General features: G+C 51.0%; 6 protein-coding genes across 6 annotated transcripts; all 6 read left to right on the top strand.

The window, feature by feature from the left end:
* Positions 1 to 2,688: 2,688 nt before the first annotated feature.
* Positions 2,689 to 3,036, top strand: N7532_009666 (uncharacterized protein; the record flags this gene model as incomplete). Its single annotated transcript, XM_056622157.1, has 2 exons — positions 2,689 to 2,780; positions 2,841 to 3,036. The coding sequence occupies 2 exons, from the start codon at positions 2,689 to 2,691 to the stop codon at positions 3,034 to 3,036; spliced, it is 288 nt and encodes a 95-aa protein (XP_056472963.1).
* A 388-nt stretch (positions 3,037 to 3,424) lies between these two features.
* N7532_009665 (fungal specific transcription factor domain-containing protein) lies at positions 3,425 to 5,609 on the top strand (the record flags this gene model as incomplete). The annotated part of the gene is made up of 5 exons (XM_056622156.1): positions 3,425 to 3,615; positions 3,674 to 3,812; positions 3,870 to 4,318; positions 4,947 to 5,138; positions 5,192 to 5,609. Coding segments are annotated over 5 exons (1,389 nt in total), but the record flags the coding sequence as incomplete, so codon positions are not given.
* A 506-nt stretch (positions 5,610 to 6,115) lies between these two features.
* Positions 6,116 to 7,447, top strand: N7532_009664 (methionine aminopeptidase MAP1; the record flags this gene model as incomplete). Its single annotated transcript, XM_056622155.1, has 3 exons — positions 6,116 to 6,244; positions 6,319 to 6,717; positions 6,785 to 7,447. The coding sequence occupies 3 exons, from the start codon at positions 6,116 to 6,118 to the stop codon at positions 7,445 to 7,447; spliced, it is 1,191 nt and encodes a 396-aa protein (XP_056472961.1).
* A 1,068-nt stretch (positions 7,448 to 8,515) lies between these two features.
* Positions 8,516 to 9,821, top strand: N7532_009663 (cobalamin-independent methionine synthase II family protein; the record flags this gene model as incomplete). Its single annotated transcript, XM_056622154.1, has 2 exons — positions 8,516 to 8,774; positions 8,854 to 9,821. The coding sequence occupies 2 exons, from the start codon at positions 8,516 to 8,518 to the stop codon at positions 9,819 to 9,821; spliced, it is 1,227 nt and encodes a 408-aa protein (XP_056472960.1).
* A 1,230-nt stretch (positions 9,822 to 11,051) lies between these two features.
* Positions 11,052 to 12,935, top strand: N7532_009662 (putative MFS multidrug transporter; the record flags this gene model as incomplete). Its single annotated transcript, XM_056622153.1, has 5 exons — positions 11,052 to 11,243; positions 11,311 to 11,568; positions 11,624 to 11,802; positions 11,863 to 12,536; positions 12,592 to 12,935. The coding sequence occupies 5 exons, from the start codon at positions 11,052 to 11,054 to the stop codon at positions 12,933 to 12,935; spliced, it is 1,647 nt and encodes a 548-aa protein (XP_056472959.1).
* Positions 12,936 to 13,519: 584 nt separating this feature from the next.
* On the top strand, positions 13,520 to 16,948 carry N7532_009661 (EF hand domain protein; the record flags this gene model as incomplete). The annotated part of the gene is made up of 1 exon (XM_056622152.1): positions 13,520 to 16,948. One exon carries the CDS (start codon positions 13,520 to 13,522, stop codon positions 16,946 to 16,948), a length of 3,429 nt encoding a protein of 1,142 aa, XP_056472958.1.
* Between the last annotated feature and the right edge of the window lie 1,346 nt (positions 16,949 to 18,294).

The raw sequence follows: 18,294 nt of genomic DNA, 5'->3' as shown, positions 1-18,294 counted from the left end.
GGATCTAAGCTTGACAGAAGTCGAATCTGTGCTGATGAGAAGCTCTAAGATATTTTGCTCCATCAGTTCCAAGTTGCTATGGAGACAGCACCGGCCATGTTATATCACATGTTTGAACAATGGCCTACTGGGCCGGTGCTGGAACTAGGGTTCGCTTGGTCGAGAGAACGGCTGAAGTGGTGAATGAGGAATGGGTAGAGATCTGATCCCTGGACTCCTCGACCTTGAATTTCTGATTTGGTTTTCAGTCGCTGATAATTTGTTGCATTTGAAAGATACCCATAGGTTTGTACGACAATATTTGGTCCAGTCTACGGATAGCTAGTATTTGAATTAGTCACCACATTCTGGCAAGGCCGTCAACTAACAATGTGTCCCTAAACATTACGGCAAGGTATAATCATCTATTTTATCCTGTTGAATTCCCCACCGGCGACAGCATATCGACGGGCAGATACATGATTTATTTTACCACATAATGCAATCTACTGTTAGCTACAGGCAGTCCCGCAGATCGGCCTGCGACAGGTGTCGTGGATTCAAGCTACGATGTGAGCGTGATCAGGTGAATGGCCGATCCTGTGAGAGGTGTCTCAAGGCCCAGGTGACATGCACTATAAGCGTCGGCCACCCGGCCTCTGCTTTTCTTGCGTCCGATAAAAGAGAATACACATTTCCCAGAAAGTCTAATGAAAGGGTCGAAAGCGAGCGAGTGCCAATGGCCCTTTTGCATCGATCATCGGCCATGAAAATTAAAAAGCAGACCTCCTTGACCGACATGTCCAAAAGCATAGACTACACGAAGTTTGTCCCATGGGAGGATCCTGATATCTTTCCTATTCCTTACAATGAAAGACTTCTTGTCACCTCAGGAGTGATCGGGCTTCAGGAACAGCCAGGGCCCATCTCTACTCATTCCCTTGAGCCCTGGATCCGGGCCGAGATACCTTGGACCGACAATTCTTTCTTTTTGGTAAGTTCTTGTACTTAAGACCAACTTTTACTATGGGCCGAACTGATCAAAATTTCTACGATAGCCTCCAGTAATTCCAGATTTCCCTCGGCTTGATCACATGGAACATCACATAGGATATACCGGTGTGCCTTTACAAGATACAACGCATGAAATTCTGGGAGAATCTGATATTGGATTAGCGCAGACTTTTTACTCCGATACAATGGCCTCATGTAATCGGAATTCGAATGAGATGAAAGAAAATTGCCACTACAGTTCATGGAGTAACGTGGCCACATCGGTGCGAGATAATCATCTGCTGTATGCACCGAACAGCGACGGCGACTCGCGAAGGCCGTACGTCGTACTCAAAAACATCCTCAAGCTCGACCTTGATCTCGTCACGGAACTTGAAAATCTTGTCACTTGGGCCTGCGACTCTTCCGTTTCAGGAGAAGGGATAGTCTCATCATTTGCGAAGTTAGATCTTCCCATTTTCCGCATGCTTGATCATACGGCACAGCTGTTGAGCATTCTTCGATCAGAACAAATGCGCTTGAAAAATCATACTGCCCTGTCTTCGTCATTTTCTCCGAATGAACCTACGCATTTCGGGGGCGTCTGCTCACCACCAGAGGATCAATCTCCGAATCTATCGTCCGCAATACCATCGCTAGATCCGGGGAACGTGACGTCGGGACCAGAATTACCAGGTACCATGATTGGAGACGGGGAATTAATAGGGCATAATTTCTCAACATCCCTGAGCATCTTAGCCACGTATTGTCACCTTGTTCAGCTATACAATGTCGTGTTCACGCAGCTATATCGACTTTTTCTGACTCTACCTCCCGTGGATGTTGCGAGCATTTTATTGTTTCCGAGCTTAGGCTTGGAACCGCCTTTCCTGGATCGGAACTCAACTGGCAGGGTGCAAATATTGATTGAGCTCAGCTTTAGTATGTTGAGAAAATCCGACCATGCACTCGGCTTCTCTAATGATGTGCGCCAATGCGTAAAGGGAGGACCGATTCCACCTGCCACTTTTCTGGAAAGCAGTCGGTTGGGACACTGCCGCAACGTGAATGCTTTAGAAACCGAGTGTATCCTAGCTCGATCCCGTCTGGAAAAAACCATGTATTGCTTAGAACAGACCGTGAAAGACTTTGCTGTGACTTGATCTTGATTGCCGGTCACGATACTGGACTTTATACACATGGAAAATCTTATGCAATTTCTTACCGGAGATTTCGTTCTAGGGCTTTTCTTTATTGGCGACGTTCCCGTTGCCTAGGTACTGCGCTGTAGAGTTGTGTGTCCCCGAATATTGAAATTTTGAAGTTAGGCTATTTGGTATGACTATTGCATGATACCTGGGCCGATCTATAGAATGCCTGTTTGTGCATTGTTGAGAAAGTGCTTCAGGGGTGCAACTGGATATACCGAAGCTTGGTACTTGCAGGATTCAAGTGCTGGCACAATTTTGGCGGTGGAAGTAGTTCCATGGCAAATAAACCTCCTGCCGTATGTGAGTAGATCCCAGTTCGCTTTCAGTAGTTGGTGCTGGTACTTCCAAGGTTACGAGTAGTTAGGGTAAGCACGCCCCGCCTTAACTATCCGCTCGGGCGATCTCGTCATCGCACGCGCTGATGGTAAATCGCCAAGCGACGGCCCGTCGGTTCTTTGCCGACAGCCCGGCCACCATCCGTCGTCCTGCCACGAGGCACCCCTCCATGTCTTGCGTTTGCGAGAGCAGCGAAGCGAATATCCGACGTGGTCAGCAATATGAGCCAGAATACCCGAAAAGCATCACGGTCGCGGTTTGGTAAGCGCAAGCCCTGCGCCCAAAAAAAATAAGAGATATAGAGAACTAACAAATGCATAGGTTGTCGCACATGTCGGGCCCGCAAGGTGAGATCTCACCTGTTGTTCTCACTGGATTCGTTATCCTCATCTCATTTGGAATATTTAGGTCAAATGCGATGAGCGGCCCGGGGAGTGTGGAAACTGCGCACGACTGCGCCTGGTGTGTTCTGGCTACTCAACAACCCCACACGCATCGCATGCCCAAGAACCCCTGATAGAAAGAGCCGAAAGTTCAAAGAGGAAACGGACGTATCGCTCGTGTACAGCATGCCGTGCCTCGAAAACCAAATGCTCGGGCGAGCGACCTGCCTGCCAAAGGTGTCAAGGCAAAGGTCTTACCTGTATATTTTCAGAATCTTCCCAGCCCAACTGGATTCGGCGAGTTGCAAATGCCATGAATGACGTTCAGAAGAATGTGCCAGACTCTCATTTTGGCTCCAATGGATCCCCGGCTCACGATGTTGGCTCTGTTTCAAGCCGGACACACGAATCACCTAGCACCTCCAAATCTCCATACTTGGATTATGAACTCCCTACAACATCTCTACAATGGTGAGGCTTTCATAGATTCGAGCTTCTCGAACACTCACTGACAGGTTCAGGCTCACCTCGCACCATCTACCGAGCCCCTGGGAGATTGGGCTCTTAGTGGAGGAATATTTTAACAATATTCATCCTTTGCGCTGCTTTGCTTTCATACACAGGCCATCCTTCCTGCAGAGGCTAGACAGGGACGTTTCGAGGAAACGTGAGAGCTGTGCATTACTTCATATCATATGTGCTCTGGGTGCACAGTACGCGAATTTGTCTCCCTCAATCGCGAGAAGTGACAATGCTGATTGGAATCGGCAGGTATCACGCATTGGCGTACAGTGAAACAGTCACGTCACTTTCGCCCAAGTTTGTGCTGCGAGCAGGAAATCAATGGGCAAAGAGGTCCCAGCGACTTATTCTTGAAACCCTCGATGTTGTCACCATCGACAACGTAATGGTACGTGTTCTCACGATCAACGGAGGTTACACCTGAACACTTCTGAGTATCGTTCAGGCTGCAGTCCTACTACATGACTACGAAATACGAATGGGGAAGTTTTCAAATGCTTTCATGCTGAGTGGACTTATAACTCGCATGACTCAAGCATTACAGATCAATCTGGAGTACAACACAGATCTCTTCTGCCGGAATCATGAGTCTGGCTTGTCCATCACGGAAAAGGAATCACGCAGGCGACTAATGTGGAGTTGCTATGTGATGGATGCTCTTGTTGGGAGTGGAGTCGATCAATTAACGCTGGTTGGAGAGAAGGATATGAAGATCCAATTACCTTGCAATGAACGCAACTTCACCCAGCAGATTCCGTCTTTGACAGAGACTCTCGAAGCAGGAAATTGGCTAAAGTTCATCCCCGGTGATGTGGACGTTAGTACATTACTGCCCAACATGGGGATTATGGCATATTTTGTGCGCCATATATCCATTCGCAAAAGGGTTCTAAGGTAACTTAAAATCATGAGCTCTCTTCTCTCCTACGAACAAGGCCTTTTTACTCACCATGGTGGGAATAGGTACATAAAGCATCTTGGGGAGGCGATTGTACCTTGGGATCCAAAGTCCGAGTTTGCATCGTTGGATGCGGATTGCCGTACATGGTATGAGTCTTTGCCCCCAAGCCTGCAATTTACCCCAAGTGCAATATACATTCGCAAGGACTCTTCCCAACTCGGTGCACTGTGTGTATTGCACTGTGCACACTATCAAACTATCTGTGATTTATATCGACTTGGAGCTCCAGCGCTTTACAAGCTCAGGGCCGCTTTTGACTTCCCCCTGAACAGCAAGGATTTCTAGAGAGCCTGCAACGAGTTTTATTTGATGCAGCTAGATCATTGGCGACGATAATTGGAGAGACTGGACGCCACGGAAGTCGGATGCTCGCTGATTCATGGCTCCCGACAATCACGTACGATAGCTGCCGGATCATGGTCTATCATATGACCCAAATTCTGGATCCACGTCATGAAGACACCAGAATTGTCATGACGGAAACGCTGCCTCTTCTTCGCAGCAATATCAAGTGTCTCCGAGAAATGGGGTCGCTTAACGCAATAGCAACTTCCCTTGTAGGTTCTCTGTTCACATTTGTGTGAATTCCATAACATCCTCGGCACGAAAGGATTTGAAGCTAATGTTAAACTCAACCCAGTGTTCTGCCGCAGAGACAATGCTTGAAAGATCCGGAATTGGTTCTGAAGTCATAGCACAAAACATCGTTCCCGATGATCCATATCAATCCATGGGAGGGGAAGAAGAAGCAAAGTCAGTAGCATTACTTTCTTCAAAAACAAAGATTATACTCATGCTTTTTGCAGTGAAAGCCTGCCTGGCACGCCAGTTCAAAGTGCCCCTGATTACGTTCTCAATCCACTTTCTATTTTCCGAATGGCGCGCAAGTCAATTCCTGAAAGGCATGCACCAGAGAAAGCCGCAACTTCTTCCGCCCCAAATAGCACGAAACCTGACTCGGTGACTGATATGGATCGGCAGCTCAGTGATGATCTAGCTCGTGAGTCACAGAACTGTGGCCCTACATACCCCGAGGTCAGCCATGAAAACCTCGAGGAGCTGCAATCGCTGTTCATGTCGGATTTGGGATGGGCGTGGCAGCCTGCAGACACGGCCGTTGGTTCTGGCATCGAAGGGGCCGGGTTGCTCCCATGGGCGGGAGGGTACCCTGTCGGTCAGGCGGAACCTTGGCTACCTGTCTTTCCATTTCCTCAACATAGTTGATATCCCTTTTTTCGTTGACAGAAATATTAGTATCCCCAAGATTGTATAGTGCTGATCCGAGAAATACAGCAACGTAAAGGGTCACATTCGAAGGGTTATCGAAATGCAGTGAAAGTAGAATCACAGCAGTGTACGACATGAGGTATGTCCATGGCTTTAATAAGCGATGATACAGCTTTCAGAATTCTCTGAATGCTTCGATACAGAGTAATGTTATCCAGGGAAATCACTACAAGTACTGTCGTGGAAGTTTTGAGTCCCATGTAGTTAGTAGCCTTGTAGCCTGAGATGTCAGGCATGAAGACTTGATGATGTGGCGCACGCTATCCCATTTTAGACCTAGCGTGAAGGCCGCGGGCCGAATTTCTTGCCGCGACATTTTGAATCTCCGATCAGATCTCGTGATCTTCTTGTGCTCCTATATTCTTTTGATCCTCTGATCGGCCTGGACTAGTGGCGCTCTGGATTCCGCCGACTCTACTTCTATCGACCGACCACCACGCACTATGGCTGCTCCCCGCAAATGTACTGGCGTGGAGTGCCCCAACGACGCGGGCTCTTTGCAATGTCCCACCTGTCTGAAAATGGGCATCGACAGTTTCTTTTGCTCGCAGGACTGTTTCAAGCGGAGCTGGGTAGGCGCTCTTGGATAGTCGGGGCACGTCTGGCGCCTCTGCATGCCCACACAATGACTAACATTCCATGCCAGGGCGAGCACAAGACCATCCACAAGAAGAGTAATCTCCTCACCAACCTCTTCCCTCCGAAAGTAGTTTCTGAACCTGATCCAGCAACGGGTACCTTCAACCCTTTTCCGGCCTATCCCTTCACCGGCTCTCTGCGACCCCTCTATCCGCTCTCACCCATGCGAACGATCCCCAAGACGATCCCCCATCCGGACTACGCCCGCGACGGCATTCCCCGCTCCGAGCAGAAGCTCATCGGCCGCCACAACATTAAACTTCTGAACAAGGAGGAGCAGGAGGGCATGCGCAAAGTGTGCCGCCTTGCCCGTGAGGTCCTGGACATTGCTGCTCGTGCACTGAAGCCCGGCGTGACCACTGATCAAATTGATGAGATCGTCCACAAGGCGTGTATCGAACGCGAGGTGAAAACCAGCCCGACCACAGACAAGCCATTGAAGATTGTGTGCTGACTCGCGATCATCCCTGCAGTCGTACCCTTCTCCCCTTAACTACATGCACTTCCCAAAGTCCGTCTGCACCTCCATCAACGAATCTATCTGTCACGGTATTCCCGATCAACGGCCGCTAGAGGACGGTGACATCATCAACATCGATGTCACTCTGTATCACAAGGGCTTCCATGGCGATATCAACGAGACATATTACGTTGGCGACAAGGCGCTCGCCAACCCCGACGCCGTGCGGGTGGTGGAAACCGCGCGAGAGTGTCTGGATAAGTCGATCGAGCTAGTGAAGCCTGGCATGCTATTCCGTGATCCTGGAAATGTGATCGAGAAGCACGCCAAGTCCCGCAACTGCAGCGTCGTCAAAACGTACTGTGGTCACGGCATTAATCAACTCTTCCACTGCGCCCCTAACGTCCCTCACTATGGCAAGAACAAGGCCGTCGGCACCGCAAAGCCCGGCATGTGCTTCACTATTGAGCCCATGATCAATATCGGCACCCATCGTGACCGCACATGGCCCGATGACTGGACAAGTACCACCCAGGATGGATCTTTGTCAGCCCAATTCGAGCACACCATGCTCGTGACTGAAGATGGTGTCGAGGTTCTGACGGCCCGTCTGCCAGACTCGCCAGGCGGCCCGGTCCCGATCCCCGGAGCTGAGCAGAAAGAGAACGGAAATTGAAAAATTTGGAGATATCGTTAGGTTACATTGCATCTGGGATATTAATACCTACCTTTGGAGCAATTTACGACATTTCAATGCCTGAAATTCGATTTCGCGAGACCTGTCTGATCAGCAAACTCTCTCACGATCGTGCGTATGCCGAGCAGTAATTAAAATATGCCTCATCACGATTGCAAACCGAGTGGCATGTGACTGTGGCAACTGCCTATTCATCAAAGCTCACTCGCAAGTAACTCGGCGGCCTATACAGCCTGGTAGACAGGTGGCCCAGATCGGTGGTTTAGAAGATGCCGTCCAATGTGAGAGATGAGAACCAGCAAGGCAAGCGCTAGCATATTACGCCAGATATCCATGAAGAGCCAGTAGTATTGACAGCGCGCGCCATAGTACCGCCTTGGGTCCCTGCGATGATTCAATTAACTGGAGATATATATGGAAGGCCTTGCATGAAGAGAGCCACTATGATGATTCGCGCTAATCCTGCGATGCGTATGGGTTGGTTGATCTCAATGAGTGGGCTCTTGTGTTTCTCTATCGTTGGGGCGATATATTTCGCAAAGACATTTGGCGCACCTGATGCAGACCTACCTCCGATCCCCATTCGTTTTGAAATGGCTGCGATGGCTGCTCGATATCTTGAACTATAGCCCCGCATGTGGGGCCGGAATCACAAAGCGATGAGCTGCTTGTTCTGGTGCAGAACAACTTCCCCTGTCGTACAAAATTGTGCCCTCCTATTTCCCCCACTCTTAAACGGAATGTCAATTGGGCTTCCAAGCCCAGAGATCAGCACGGGCTATTTCGTCCTCGGGCCCTCGAGAATGGTTTCATCTTCCATTCGACCCCACACGCCAGCTGCTGCTTCCAGCCCCACATCCAATGAGCCTCTCCACATGGGCACCACTTTTTGCCTCGTCATCCATATTTCTGCTCTCTCCTTGTGTTGAATCATATATCTGCTTCTGATTGTCGATTTTGGTGGCAGTGGAACTGTACGACTTCCTGTGGGACGAAAAATCCTTTTATCAGATTGATCTTTAGCTCCCATTCTCCACCTGATGCACAATGGCCAATCAGCTCTACAGCGCACCGCCCTTCCGGGCTGAGCATATGGGCTCGCTGCTGCGTCCTGATGGACTCCTGGAGGCTAGGGCAAAGATCCGTGATACCGGTATCTCTGAGGAAGAAGCCGGCCTGCCCGTCGTCGAGAAGGAAGCCGTGAAGGAAGTTGTTCAAATGCAGAGAGAGCTTGGTCTGAAGGCTGTGTCCTCAGGCGAGTTCAACCGTACACGCTTCTGGGGTCTGATGTGGGATGAGTTTGAAGGTATGGAATCAATGGAGGTCTTGACCTTCTGGCGTTTGTGCATGTACTCAGATAGGGAAAGAAGGCTAATGGCATCCAGGAACCATCCGCCTGCAAGATGCGGACGCTTCCATGTTTAGATTATACCACCCCGATGTCGTCAGTCTCATCGAGAAGGACCGCAAGGTCATGCCTGGTGACTCGGTTATTGCCGGGTCAAAGCTCACCTGGAACCCCGAGAAGTCGCTCTCCAATCTCCACGAGCTAAAGCTTGTCCAGCAGACTCTGCCCGAGAGTGAGTGGGGCAACATCAAGCTGACCATGATCACCCCGGCCTGGTTCCACATGCGATACAAGGAAGGCAAGGCATACTCTCCCGAGGCCTACGCGAACGATGCCGAGTATTTCCAGGGCGTGGCCACTGTATACCAGGCTGAACTGGACGCGCTGTACAAGGCCGGCCTGCGGAATGTCCAATTCGACGACCCTGGAATGGCCTACTTCTGCTCGAAGGCTTTCCGCCAGGGCTGGGAAGAGGACAAAGACAACACTGGCACAGTGGATGACCTATTCGACGCCTATATCCAGCTGTATAACGACTGTCTCGCCAAGATTCCTGCCGACATGCACACGGGCATCCACTTGTGTCGCGGTAACTTTATTGGCGGTCGCCACTTCTCCGAGGGCTCGTACGATATCATCGCCAAGAAGTTGTTTGAGAACCTCAACGTCAACACCTTCTACCTTGAATACGACACCGAGCGGGCTGGTGGATTTGAGCCTCTCAAGTTCCTGCCCAAGAACAAGAATGTCGTTGTTGGCGTCATCAGTACCAAGCTTCGTGAGCTGGAAGACAAGGAGGCCATGAAGGAGCGCATCTACAAGGCTGCTGACTTTGTGGCCTCTGGTAGTGGCGAAGCACGCGAGGAGGCACTAAAGCGCGTTTGCGTCAGCCCCCAATGCGGCTTCAGCACCCACGAGAGCGGGTACCCACTCAGCCTGGACGACGAGAAGAAGAAGCTGGGTCTGGTGCGACAAATCGCCGACGAGATCTGGGGAGAGCCTTAAATGGGTCCCTTTGAATGAGTGATGATGCACGTGGCGGCTTGCGACGTTTTCTTGAATTTTTCAACAGCGACAGGAAACTTGATGTGACACGAGATATGCATTCAACAATCGTACCACTGTATTAAACGAGGATCGAATATGCGGCGGATCTATTGGCAGGCGCTTGAATGAATAATTGGATAATTCCTTGCATGAGATGAGTTGAAACAGATGATGAGTTTTGACATGACATTTGTCCTGGGTTTGCGGGCAACCGTAGCAAAATATTTGTAGTAGGCGTTTTCCACCAAGGTACCTTACACCCACAGGGTCCTACAAGCCTCTGACGCTATTGTACTGTATGTAGTACGAGATTAACTATAGCTTAAAGGCTCTCTAACTCCGTAAAGGTTGTTGTGTTCCACTAGCCCCACGGGTGATTTTCATTCGCACCGCGTTTGGGTACGTTTCAAAGTTCGTGCATTTGAAGTTGCAGGTCCCAAACTCGTGGCTCCAATCACGCTTGTGATGTAAGGACATCCAAGCACGACGTGTGAATGTTGTGTCAAATAGTGGGCACGGTGTGATGTGGTGATTGAACAGACATTGTTGAGAGTAGTTATACACGGCACATAATACAATCTCACATCTTTTGATTTCACAATTGATATGATCGTCATATTCGCGCTGCGGTGTGTATATAACTAAGGCAGATATTTGTATTGCTGTGCCGACTTCCGGAATCCGATATTGTGGGCCTGGCTTTGCGACGTACGTTAGTTCATTACTGCTCCAGGTCACGCAATTTGACCCACAATGTGCCTTTGTTAAACGATAACACACGCATTTCCAAACCTAGCGGAGTTTGACTACTCCGAGCTTCAAGATCCGTACTATTTTGATTTTTATATGCCTGCATAGTCTAGTACTATTGTACTGCACCATGTTTTCCCTCGGCTCTGCATTGCTTTGCCGACGAGCGGTCTGATAGCGGCGGGGAACGGAACGAGCTGCAACAAACCGACTGCCGTGATTGGCCCAGTGCGATTACTCAGTGAGGGGAAGTGCACGCTTATCAGCACGTGAGTGTAAGGCTCCGAATAGGGAAGGCCCGGCCTCTAGTCGGCGGAGTGTGGTGTCCCTTTTCTTCCTTCCCCGACGTTTCCCAGTCTCTCTCAAGGCAGACAGGAATTGGGAGATATTCCAAGAGCATCGCCGCGGGCTGTCCTGGCGAAAGTGGCCTAACTCGCAATGGCGCTCCAACCGACCAGCGAGACCTCCCCGTTGCTTGGAGAACGGAATGGCACTGCGTCCACCGGAACCATTCCTACCCGCGATGCGGAGTCGGGGGATCTTTCAAACAACCAGGATGAGCAGACTAAGGAGCCATTTCCCGATGCTCAAAAGCAGCTCAAGTATATCGTCCCGGCCATTTCAATTGGAGTATGCATTTCTGCTCGCATGGCAAACGGCAGGTTGATGTAACTTCTCGGCTAATATGCTCCTTTAGATCTTTCTCTCGGCTGCGGACCAGACCATCATTATGGCCAGCTATGGTCAAATTGGAAGCGATTTAAAGGCGCTCAATCTGACCAGTTGGATCGCCACTTCATACTTCCTGACCTTGACATCGTTCCAGCCCCTCTACGGAAAATTGAGTGATATATTTGGCCGGAAGGCTTGTCTGCTTTTTGCCTATGCCATTTTCGGAACGGGATGTCTTTTCTGTGGACTTGCACGAAATATCAACGAGCTCATTGCCGCTCGAGTAAGTCGCCTCAGGATTGATGCATTGACAACAACGCTGATGCTGGCTTCACTAGGTCTTTCAGGGCATTGGAGGGGGTGGTATGACAACTGTTGTCAGTATACTGATGAGTGATATTGTTCCGTTGCGGGATCGAGGCCTGTGGCAAGGCATCATCAATATTATTTATGCCACCGGGTCAGGTACCGGTGCGCCTTTAGGTGGCATTCTGGCCGACTATATTGGCTGGCGCTGGTATGCAGTGTCGCGCTTTATTCTGTCCGGAAGAGGAAATTGAACTAACACACGTCTTAGGGCTTTCTTGGCACAATTCCCTATGTGCATTCTAGCCTTTATTGCGGTGTCCTTCATGCTGAAGCTCCCCGCTCGTGAGAACGTGCATTGGAAGGCGAAACTCCGCCGAATTGACTTTCTCGGCGCGCTAGTCCTCGTCGGGGCCGTTCTGGGATTCCTCCTGGGACTTGACCGCGGCAGCAATGTGTCGTGGAGTATGCCCCTGACGCTTGTATCGCTAGGTGTGTCGGTGGTTCTCTTCGGGCTTTTCATTTTGGTCGAGATCTACCTGGCCGCGGAGCCCTTCGCACCGGGCCATATCATCTTTAATCGAACCTTTTTTGCGCTTTATTGCTGCAATTTCTTCAGTTTCGGTGGCTGGCTTGCTGCGCTATTTTACATTCCACTCTACTTCCAAGCCGTCGATGGCGTCTCTGCTACCGTCGCCGGGATTCGACTCCTGCCCAGTATTTTCTCCGGCGTGACTGGCTCTCTCTTTTCGGGAATCATTATGAAGCGTACTGGAAGGTACTTCTGGCTGACCGTCGTGGCATATTCATTCTTGACGCTCGGTTGTTTCACCATTTTCCTCTTCTCGGGCGGAACCACGACGAGCACAATTCCAATGATCCTCGGTATGGTGATGGCGGCGTTTGGAAATGGAATCGGCGTCACGACAACTTTAATCGGACTGAGTGAGTTGTCATTGTTTCTTCGGTTATGCGATCTCCATTACTGACCAAATTGAAGTTTCCAACGCGACCTACGAAGACCAAGCTGTGGTCACTGCGTGCTCGTATCTTTTCCGATCTTTAGGGTCTGTGATTGGACTGTCTCTATCCTCGACAGTGGTCCAACAATTGCTTCGCGAACGCCTGCGGACGAGTCTCAGGGAGAGCAAGGACATCGACTATATTGTCAATGGAGTGAGGGAAAGCCTCGATTTCATTAAGATATTGAGTCCAGATGTCGCTGAGATCGTGCGAGGCTGCTATGGCTGGTCCACCAACAAGGGCTTCGCCTTCATGACTGCCGTTGTGTTCTTCGCGCTATTCAGCGCTTGTTTTATGCGGGAAGCGAAGCTCAACCGCTGATCGTCAGTCGGATAACCATTTTCATAAAGCAGGGATTTGCATGTCTTGGGGGGCTCCAGGGGTTTTAATTAGGTTCAGGAAGCTATGACTGGACATCTCGAAAGGCAACCTACATATAAACTCGCGATCCAAAGAGCTGGAAAGGCGTGGGAAGCGAAATGTGATTGTAAATATGGGCCAAGTTCGTACTATGCAAGAGCTTGGTTACGACCAAGATTGAAATGATAGAAATGTAAAAGTTATCACGACAATTCCTATTGGACTTTTCGTGTGCCATAGGCCACATCATCATATTACTAGGATTTCACTGGTCGTTACTTACTTAGTGTAATAGTCATGGTGAACAGGTCCGGGGGTTGCTGGCGTCCAGTGTGGACACCTCACTTTCCAGGCTGCCGTGTGGATGAATCGCCGCGATACCCCGTCATCTTTCTCCTTCTGCCACCTTCTCTGCCTCCAACGCCGCCATCGAAATTAGCTTGCCAATCGATTCACTCCCCATCATTCTGAGCTTCCTTCGATGATGCGTCCCGTTCAATCCCCGTGACCGCACCCCTGCAGCCTTCGCCAACTGGACTTCCGCTATGTCCGCATCGAACTCCGGGCCGGTGTCGCTGACGCGATACCGACCTATCCTCTACCTTTTCACGGGCGTAGCGGCAGCCTATGCTCTCCTGTACATTCACAACAACGTCGTTTCACCGCAGTCATCCCAAACCCCTCTCCGTCGCCGAAATGCCCTCCGTCGCACCCGGCGCACCGAAGTCGAAGAGCTCGGTCTCGTGGATAGCCCGTCGTATCGCGCAATAACTCATCTGGAACAGCTGGAACGTCAGAACGGCGTGTATGGAACATTCCGAATCGAGACAGAAGATGGACGGCGGGTGGAAAGTGGGCTGCTGCCGTCGCTGCTTGCAACGCGCGACCAGCTGATGGACGAAGTCGGTGTGCCTCCTGCCCATGCGGAGCGCATGCGGGAAATGATGGAGGACACTTTTCTCGAATCCTTTCTGGCGCTGGACTTTCCTGCTTCTCACACCCTGGCCGAAAATAGCTCGGAGCGAAATTATTTGACCGAGCAATTGCAGCGACGGGGAATCTCACGAGCCGGTATCGAAAGAGCTCTGATCCGATTCAACGAAGACGAAAACTATGGAGACGAACTGCGCCGTCGGCGGCAGAATGGCGAACGTGTCACTCTCTCGACATCCACATTCCCTGACGTCCCCGCTCCATCCCAGAACCCGGATGGTGCGGAGGCTCAAGGTGATGACCAGAGCGTTTTCTCCTGGCGCGATGGAAACAATGACGCTTCCCCAACACGCGAGGGCCAGAACTTACTCAACTTGCTGTACCACATTGCTGAAGACCAAGCCCGGCGAGATGGTTATATCCATCGAGGTGTGACTTGCAACAGCTGTGGTGCCATGCCCATCCAGGGCATCCGGTATCGATGCGCCAACTGTATTGACTATGATTTGTGTGAGACTTGCGAGGCAATGCAGGTTCATATCAAAACCCATCTGTTCTACAAGGTCCGCATCCCGGCTCCTTTCCTGGGAAACCCCCGCCAGTCTCAACCGGTGTGGTATCCTGGCAAACCAGCGATGCTGCCACGGAGTCTTCCGCGACCACTGGCTAAGCGCCTGATGAGAGAAACTGGCTTCGAAAACACCGAACTCGATGCGCTGTGGGATCAATTCCGCTGTCTTGCGAATTACGAATGGGCCGATGATCCCAACAAACTGTACATGGCCATCGATCGCAAAACCTTTGACCGATGTTTTGTCCCCAACACCTCTCTTCGACCCCCTCCCCCGAGTCTCATTTACGACCGCATGTTTGCATTCTACGACACCAATGGCGATAACCTCATCGGATTCGAAGAGTTCCTCAAGGGCCTGGCTAGCCTAAACAATAAGAGCAATGATGAAAGGCTCCGTCGTGTGTTCCGTGGGTATGACATTGACGGCGACGGCTATATCGAGCGCCGAGACTTCCTGCGGGTTTTCCGGGCTTACTATGCGCTGAGTCGCGAACTAACTCGAGATATGGTTGCTGGCATGGAAGACGACTTTCTGGAAGGAGGAGCTCGCGATGTCGTCCTCGGCAGTCAGCCCATCAGCTCGGCGTTTCCAGGCAGCATCCCATCCGGCGAGGCGTCGCGCATCGGCGAAGGTAAGCGACGCAACGCAGAGGGCGATATGGAGATTATCGACAATGAAGGTATCTTACGGCGGGATGGAACCGATATTGGTGACCGCCATCTGGTCGTCGGTGATGCGGCAGTGAGGGAACAGTATGGTCGCACGCGGCCAATGTTCCCGTCTACATTACGCCTCGCGTCAACCCCGTCGGGGGGTCGCCCGTTCGATCCCAGGCGTCCTGAGGATGAGGAGGATGAGGACGGCAACGAGGCTGAAGACGACGAGGAGGAGGAGGATGAGGATGGCAGTGAACCTGACGGATCCAGCTCTTCGGTGGCAAGCGGTGTTTGGCCGCGGGCAGAACGGGAGGAAGACATCATTGAGGCCCTTGGAACGTACGTATCTCCTCCCCCTGAATTTTGTGTCCTTTTCGACGAGAGGGCTCAGTCGCTAATGGCGTTGTTCGACAGACTCCGCGACGATGATCAAAGACGTCTCAACGAAACCCGCCGGGATGGAATTGACGAGCGTTGGAGACGTCGTGTTTTCTACACCGATGAAGAAGACGGCGCCACTGTCCCCTCTGGCTACCGACGAGACCCGGAATTTGATGACCTTTCCGTCGATGAAGACGAATCTACCGACAGTTTACCAAATGACTCCCACCCTCCGTCCCCTCGGTCGCGATCCTCTTCCAAGGTCCGGTTCCAGGACGATCTCGATGAATGTGACGTCCGCTCGAATCCGTCCACTTCCTCACGAAGTATTCCTGTCGGTGAACGATGGGGTGGTTTCGAAATCCCCGAGGTTGAACGGGATGTCGGCAAAGAGATTCTGTATCAAGTGACTCAGCAGGGCTTCAATGAACTGCTCGATATTCTCTTCAAGCCGAAGGAGGATCTCCTCATGGAGGTTCGACGCACGCGGACAGACCGTAAACTCTGGGCTCATGAAATCGATCTTGTGCAACATATTGGGCCTCAGGAGGACACAAAGGATGATGGAAAAGCGCCTCAGAATGAAGAGGAAATGCAGGAGGTGACCAGCGATAGGTCGCTCGATGATCTCCTGCAACGTGCGGGGTATGCTGTCCAGAGCCCCGTCCTCGAGTCGGCCAACCCAGTACTAGTTCCTCCCTTGCCCGATTCTCTGTCCGCGGATGATGATGTCCCACCTGTGCATTTTTTCAATCCCGACCGAGAAGATTTCCTCGGCCAGGACCACTCTTCTGAGCACGATGAAGACAATACGGATGAGACGAACACCGCTTCACTTGGTTCCTATGAAGTCAACGAGCGGATGCCGAACACGGAAGGCGACTCTTTCAAAGAGGAATCCTCGGACGAAGAATCAGAGTCGAGCGTCGAGGACTTCTCCATCAACTATGACCCTACCCTTCCACAATTCCGGCCCGATGCGGACGCAGAGCGTCCTCGTCTGTCTGTGCAAGAAGAGTCGACCGAAACCCAATCCCAAACGTCGGCGCACGCCACGGCCACTGCCAACCTCCCTGATCGGTTGCGCCTCCAGCCAAACGGTACCCCCTCGCTTCCTGCGCCGCCCTCCCCTCACAACTCCTCGCCTGAAGCAGAAGCCACGGCGCCGAAATTGCCTCCTTCTCCCATGCAACCATTGCCGCCGCCCTCCAAGCCCGTCAGCCCGGCTCAACCTTCCACCGCCACGTGCCGGCCATCCCAGCGTACTCTTGCCCGCTGGGCCTATTTGAACCAAGTGGAGCGCGAGGCCAAGGAACGAGGTGGAAATGGAGCGAGACTCAACTTTGAAGAGTTTCAGCGCCGGATGTCTGCCGACAAGGGTCGCCGCTTGGCCTTTGTTGCGAGCTGGATTGAGATGGCCAGCTTTTAGGTGGCCATCGTTGGTTGACACCAACACAGCCCTTGTACATTATATAATATACATCACGAAGATCTGAATCTAAAAAGACCGGTGTCATGGTTCCGACCCTGTTCAGTCTGTGCTGACGATCACAAACATTCTGAGTCCGCGGTCTAGCAGCGATGAAGTCGTGCTCCATTCCATATTCCAGATAGCATTTCTCGGGATCTCTTATGAAATACCAACAGCTTCCGGATGGATGCCCGAATCAATGCTCATCGAAAAAGCAAAAAAATGCTCGGGCAGTGTGAGAAACTGTAGTGTATTCAAAAGGGCCACGCACAGGAGTGCAAGGTAAATGCTCACCTGCAAGAAAACTTCCCGATTTTCGGGAACGGTACCGACAACGCCTTCTCACCACTGTTCCACAGATGTCCGACATTTCATGTATTTTGAAAACCTCATGGCACTTAAGCACCACATAATACCTGATGGCCCTGCTTCCATAAAGCCTGTTTCACCGGGCTAGTTTCCAGAGTCAATGCCCAGAACTGGACTTCATTGACGATAATCCAAATTGGTTAATGTGTTCTGGACGAATTGGGATATACCACCAATAGTGGATCCAACAGTCATCAATTAGCCGGATGGTGTAGTTGGTTAACACGTATCGTTAGCACCGATAAGGTCCTGGGATTGAGCCCCAGTCTGGTCATATATTTTTGCCTTCGAAAACTCCACTCTGGGTATCTTTTTGTCACTCCAGTCAGTTGAGTGGACATGATTCCATTTGAAAAGCAAGTGAGAGTAATTGTGGTCGGCATCTACAAATTACTTCGGCCTGGTAACCTTGCTCAAATCTGCTGGTTCCTATCCGTCGTGAATTGTATCTGACTACCTAGTGTTGCCCGTCGATTCCAATTGTGAGTCAAATTATATCTTATCACTCGGACCATTAGTGGTAGTAGGCCGGCCAGATGACCTCAGTTAGAGGGCTGTCCATCGCTTTGCACAGTGTACAAGTTATTCTTCCAATGACCAAAGAACAAAATAACGTAGAGCGAAAGATATTCCGGTCTTGGGTCTTATTCGAACAATCATCATATAAGTATTTGAATTGCCAAGAAACCGTACCTCATACGGTGTAGCCTCCCAGTGGGTGCCTATATGCAGCCCCGTGCGTGGTTCTATAAAGTCCCCTCCATCGCCGCTCCAGACTTTCGCAGTTCTTACTCTCTCCTGGTATTTCTTTCCCGCCGTTTCCCATGCGCCCTGTCAGTGAGGCGTTTTTGCCATTGATCCAGATGTCCAAGATCCGCCACCTTCTCGTAACGTCGGCGCAAAACGAAATCACCCAATAGACTAAAATGGGGCTA

The sequence above is a fragment of the Penicillium argentinense genome (genome assembly GCF_028826775.1).
Source record: "Penicillium argentinense strain IBT 30761 chromosome Unknown utg000009l_segment0_segment0, whole genome shotgun sequence".
NCBI classification, from domain to species: domain Eukaryota; kingdom Fungi; phylum Ascomycota; class Eurotiomycetes; order Eurotiales; family Aspergillaceae; genus Penicillium; species Penicillium argentinense.
The sequence above is the reverse complement of the archived record's forward strand: the minus strand, read 5'-3'. Positions and strand labels throughout refer to the sequence as shown.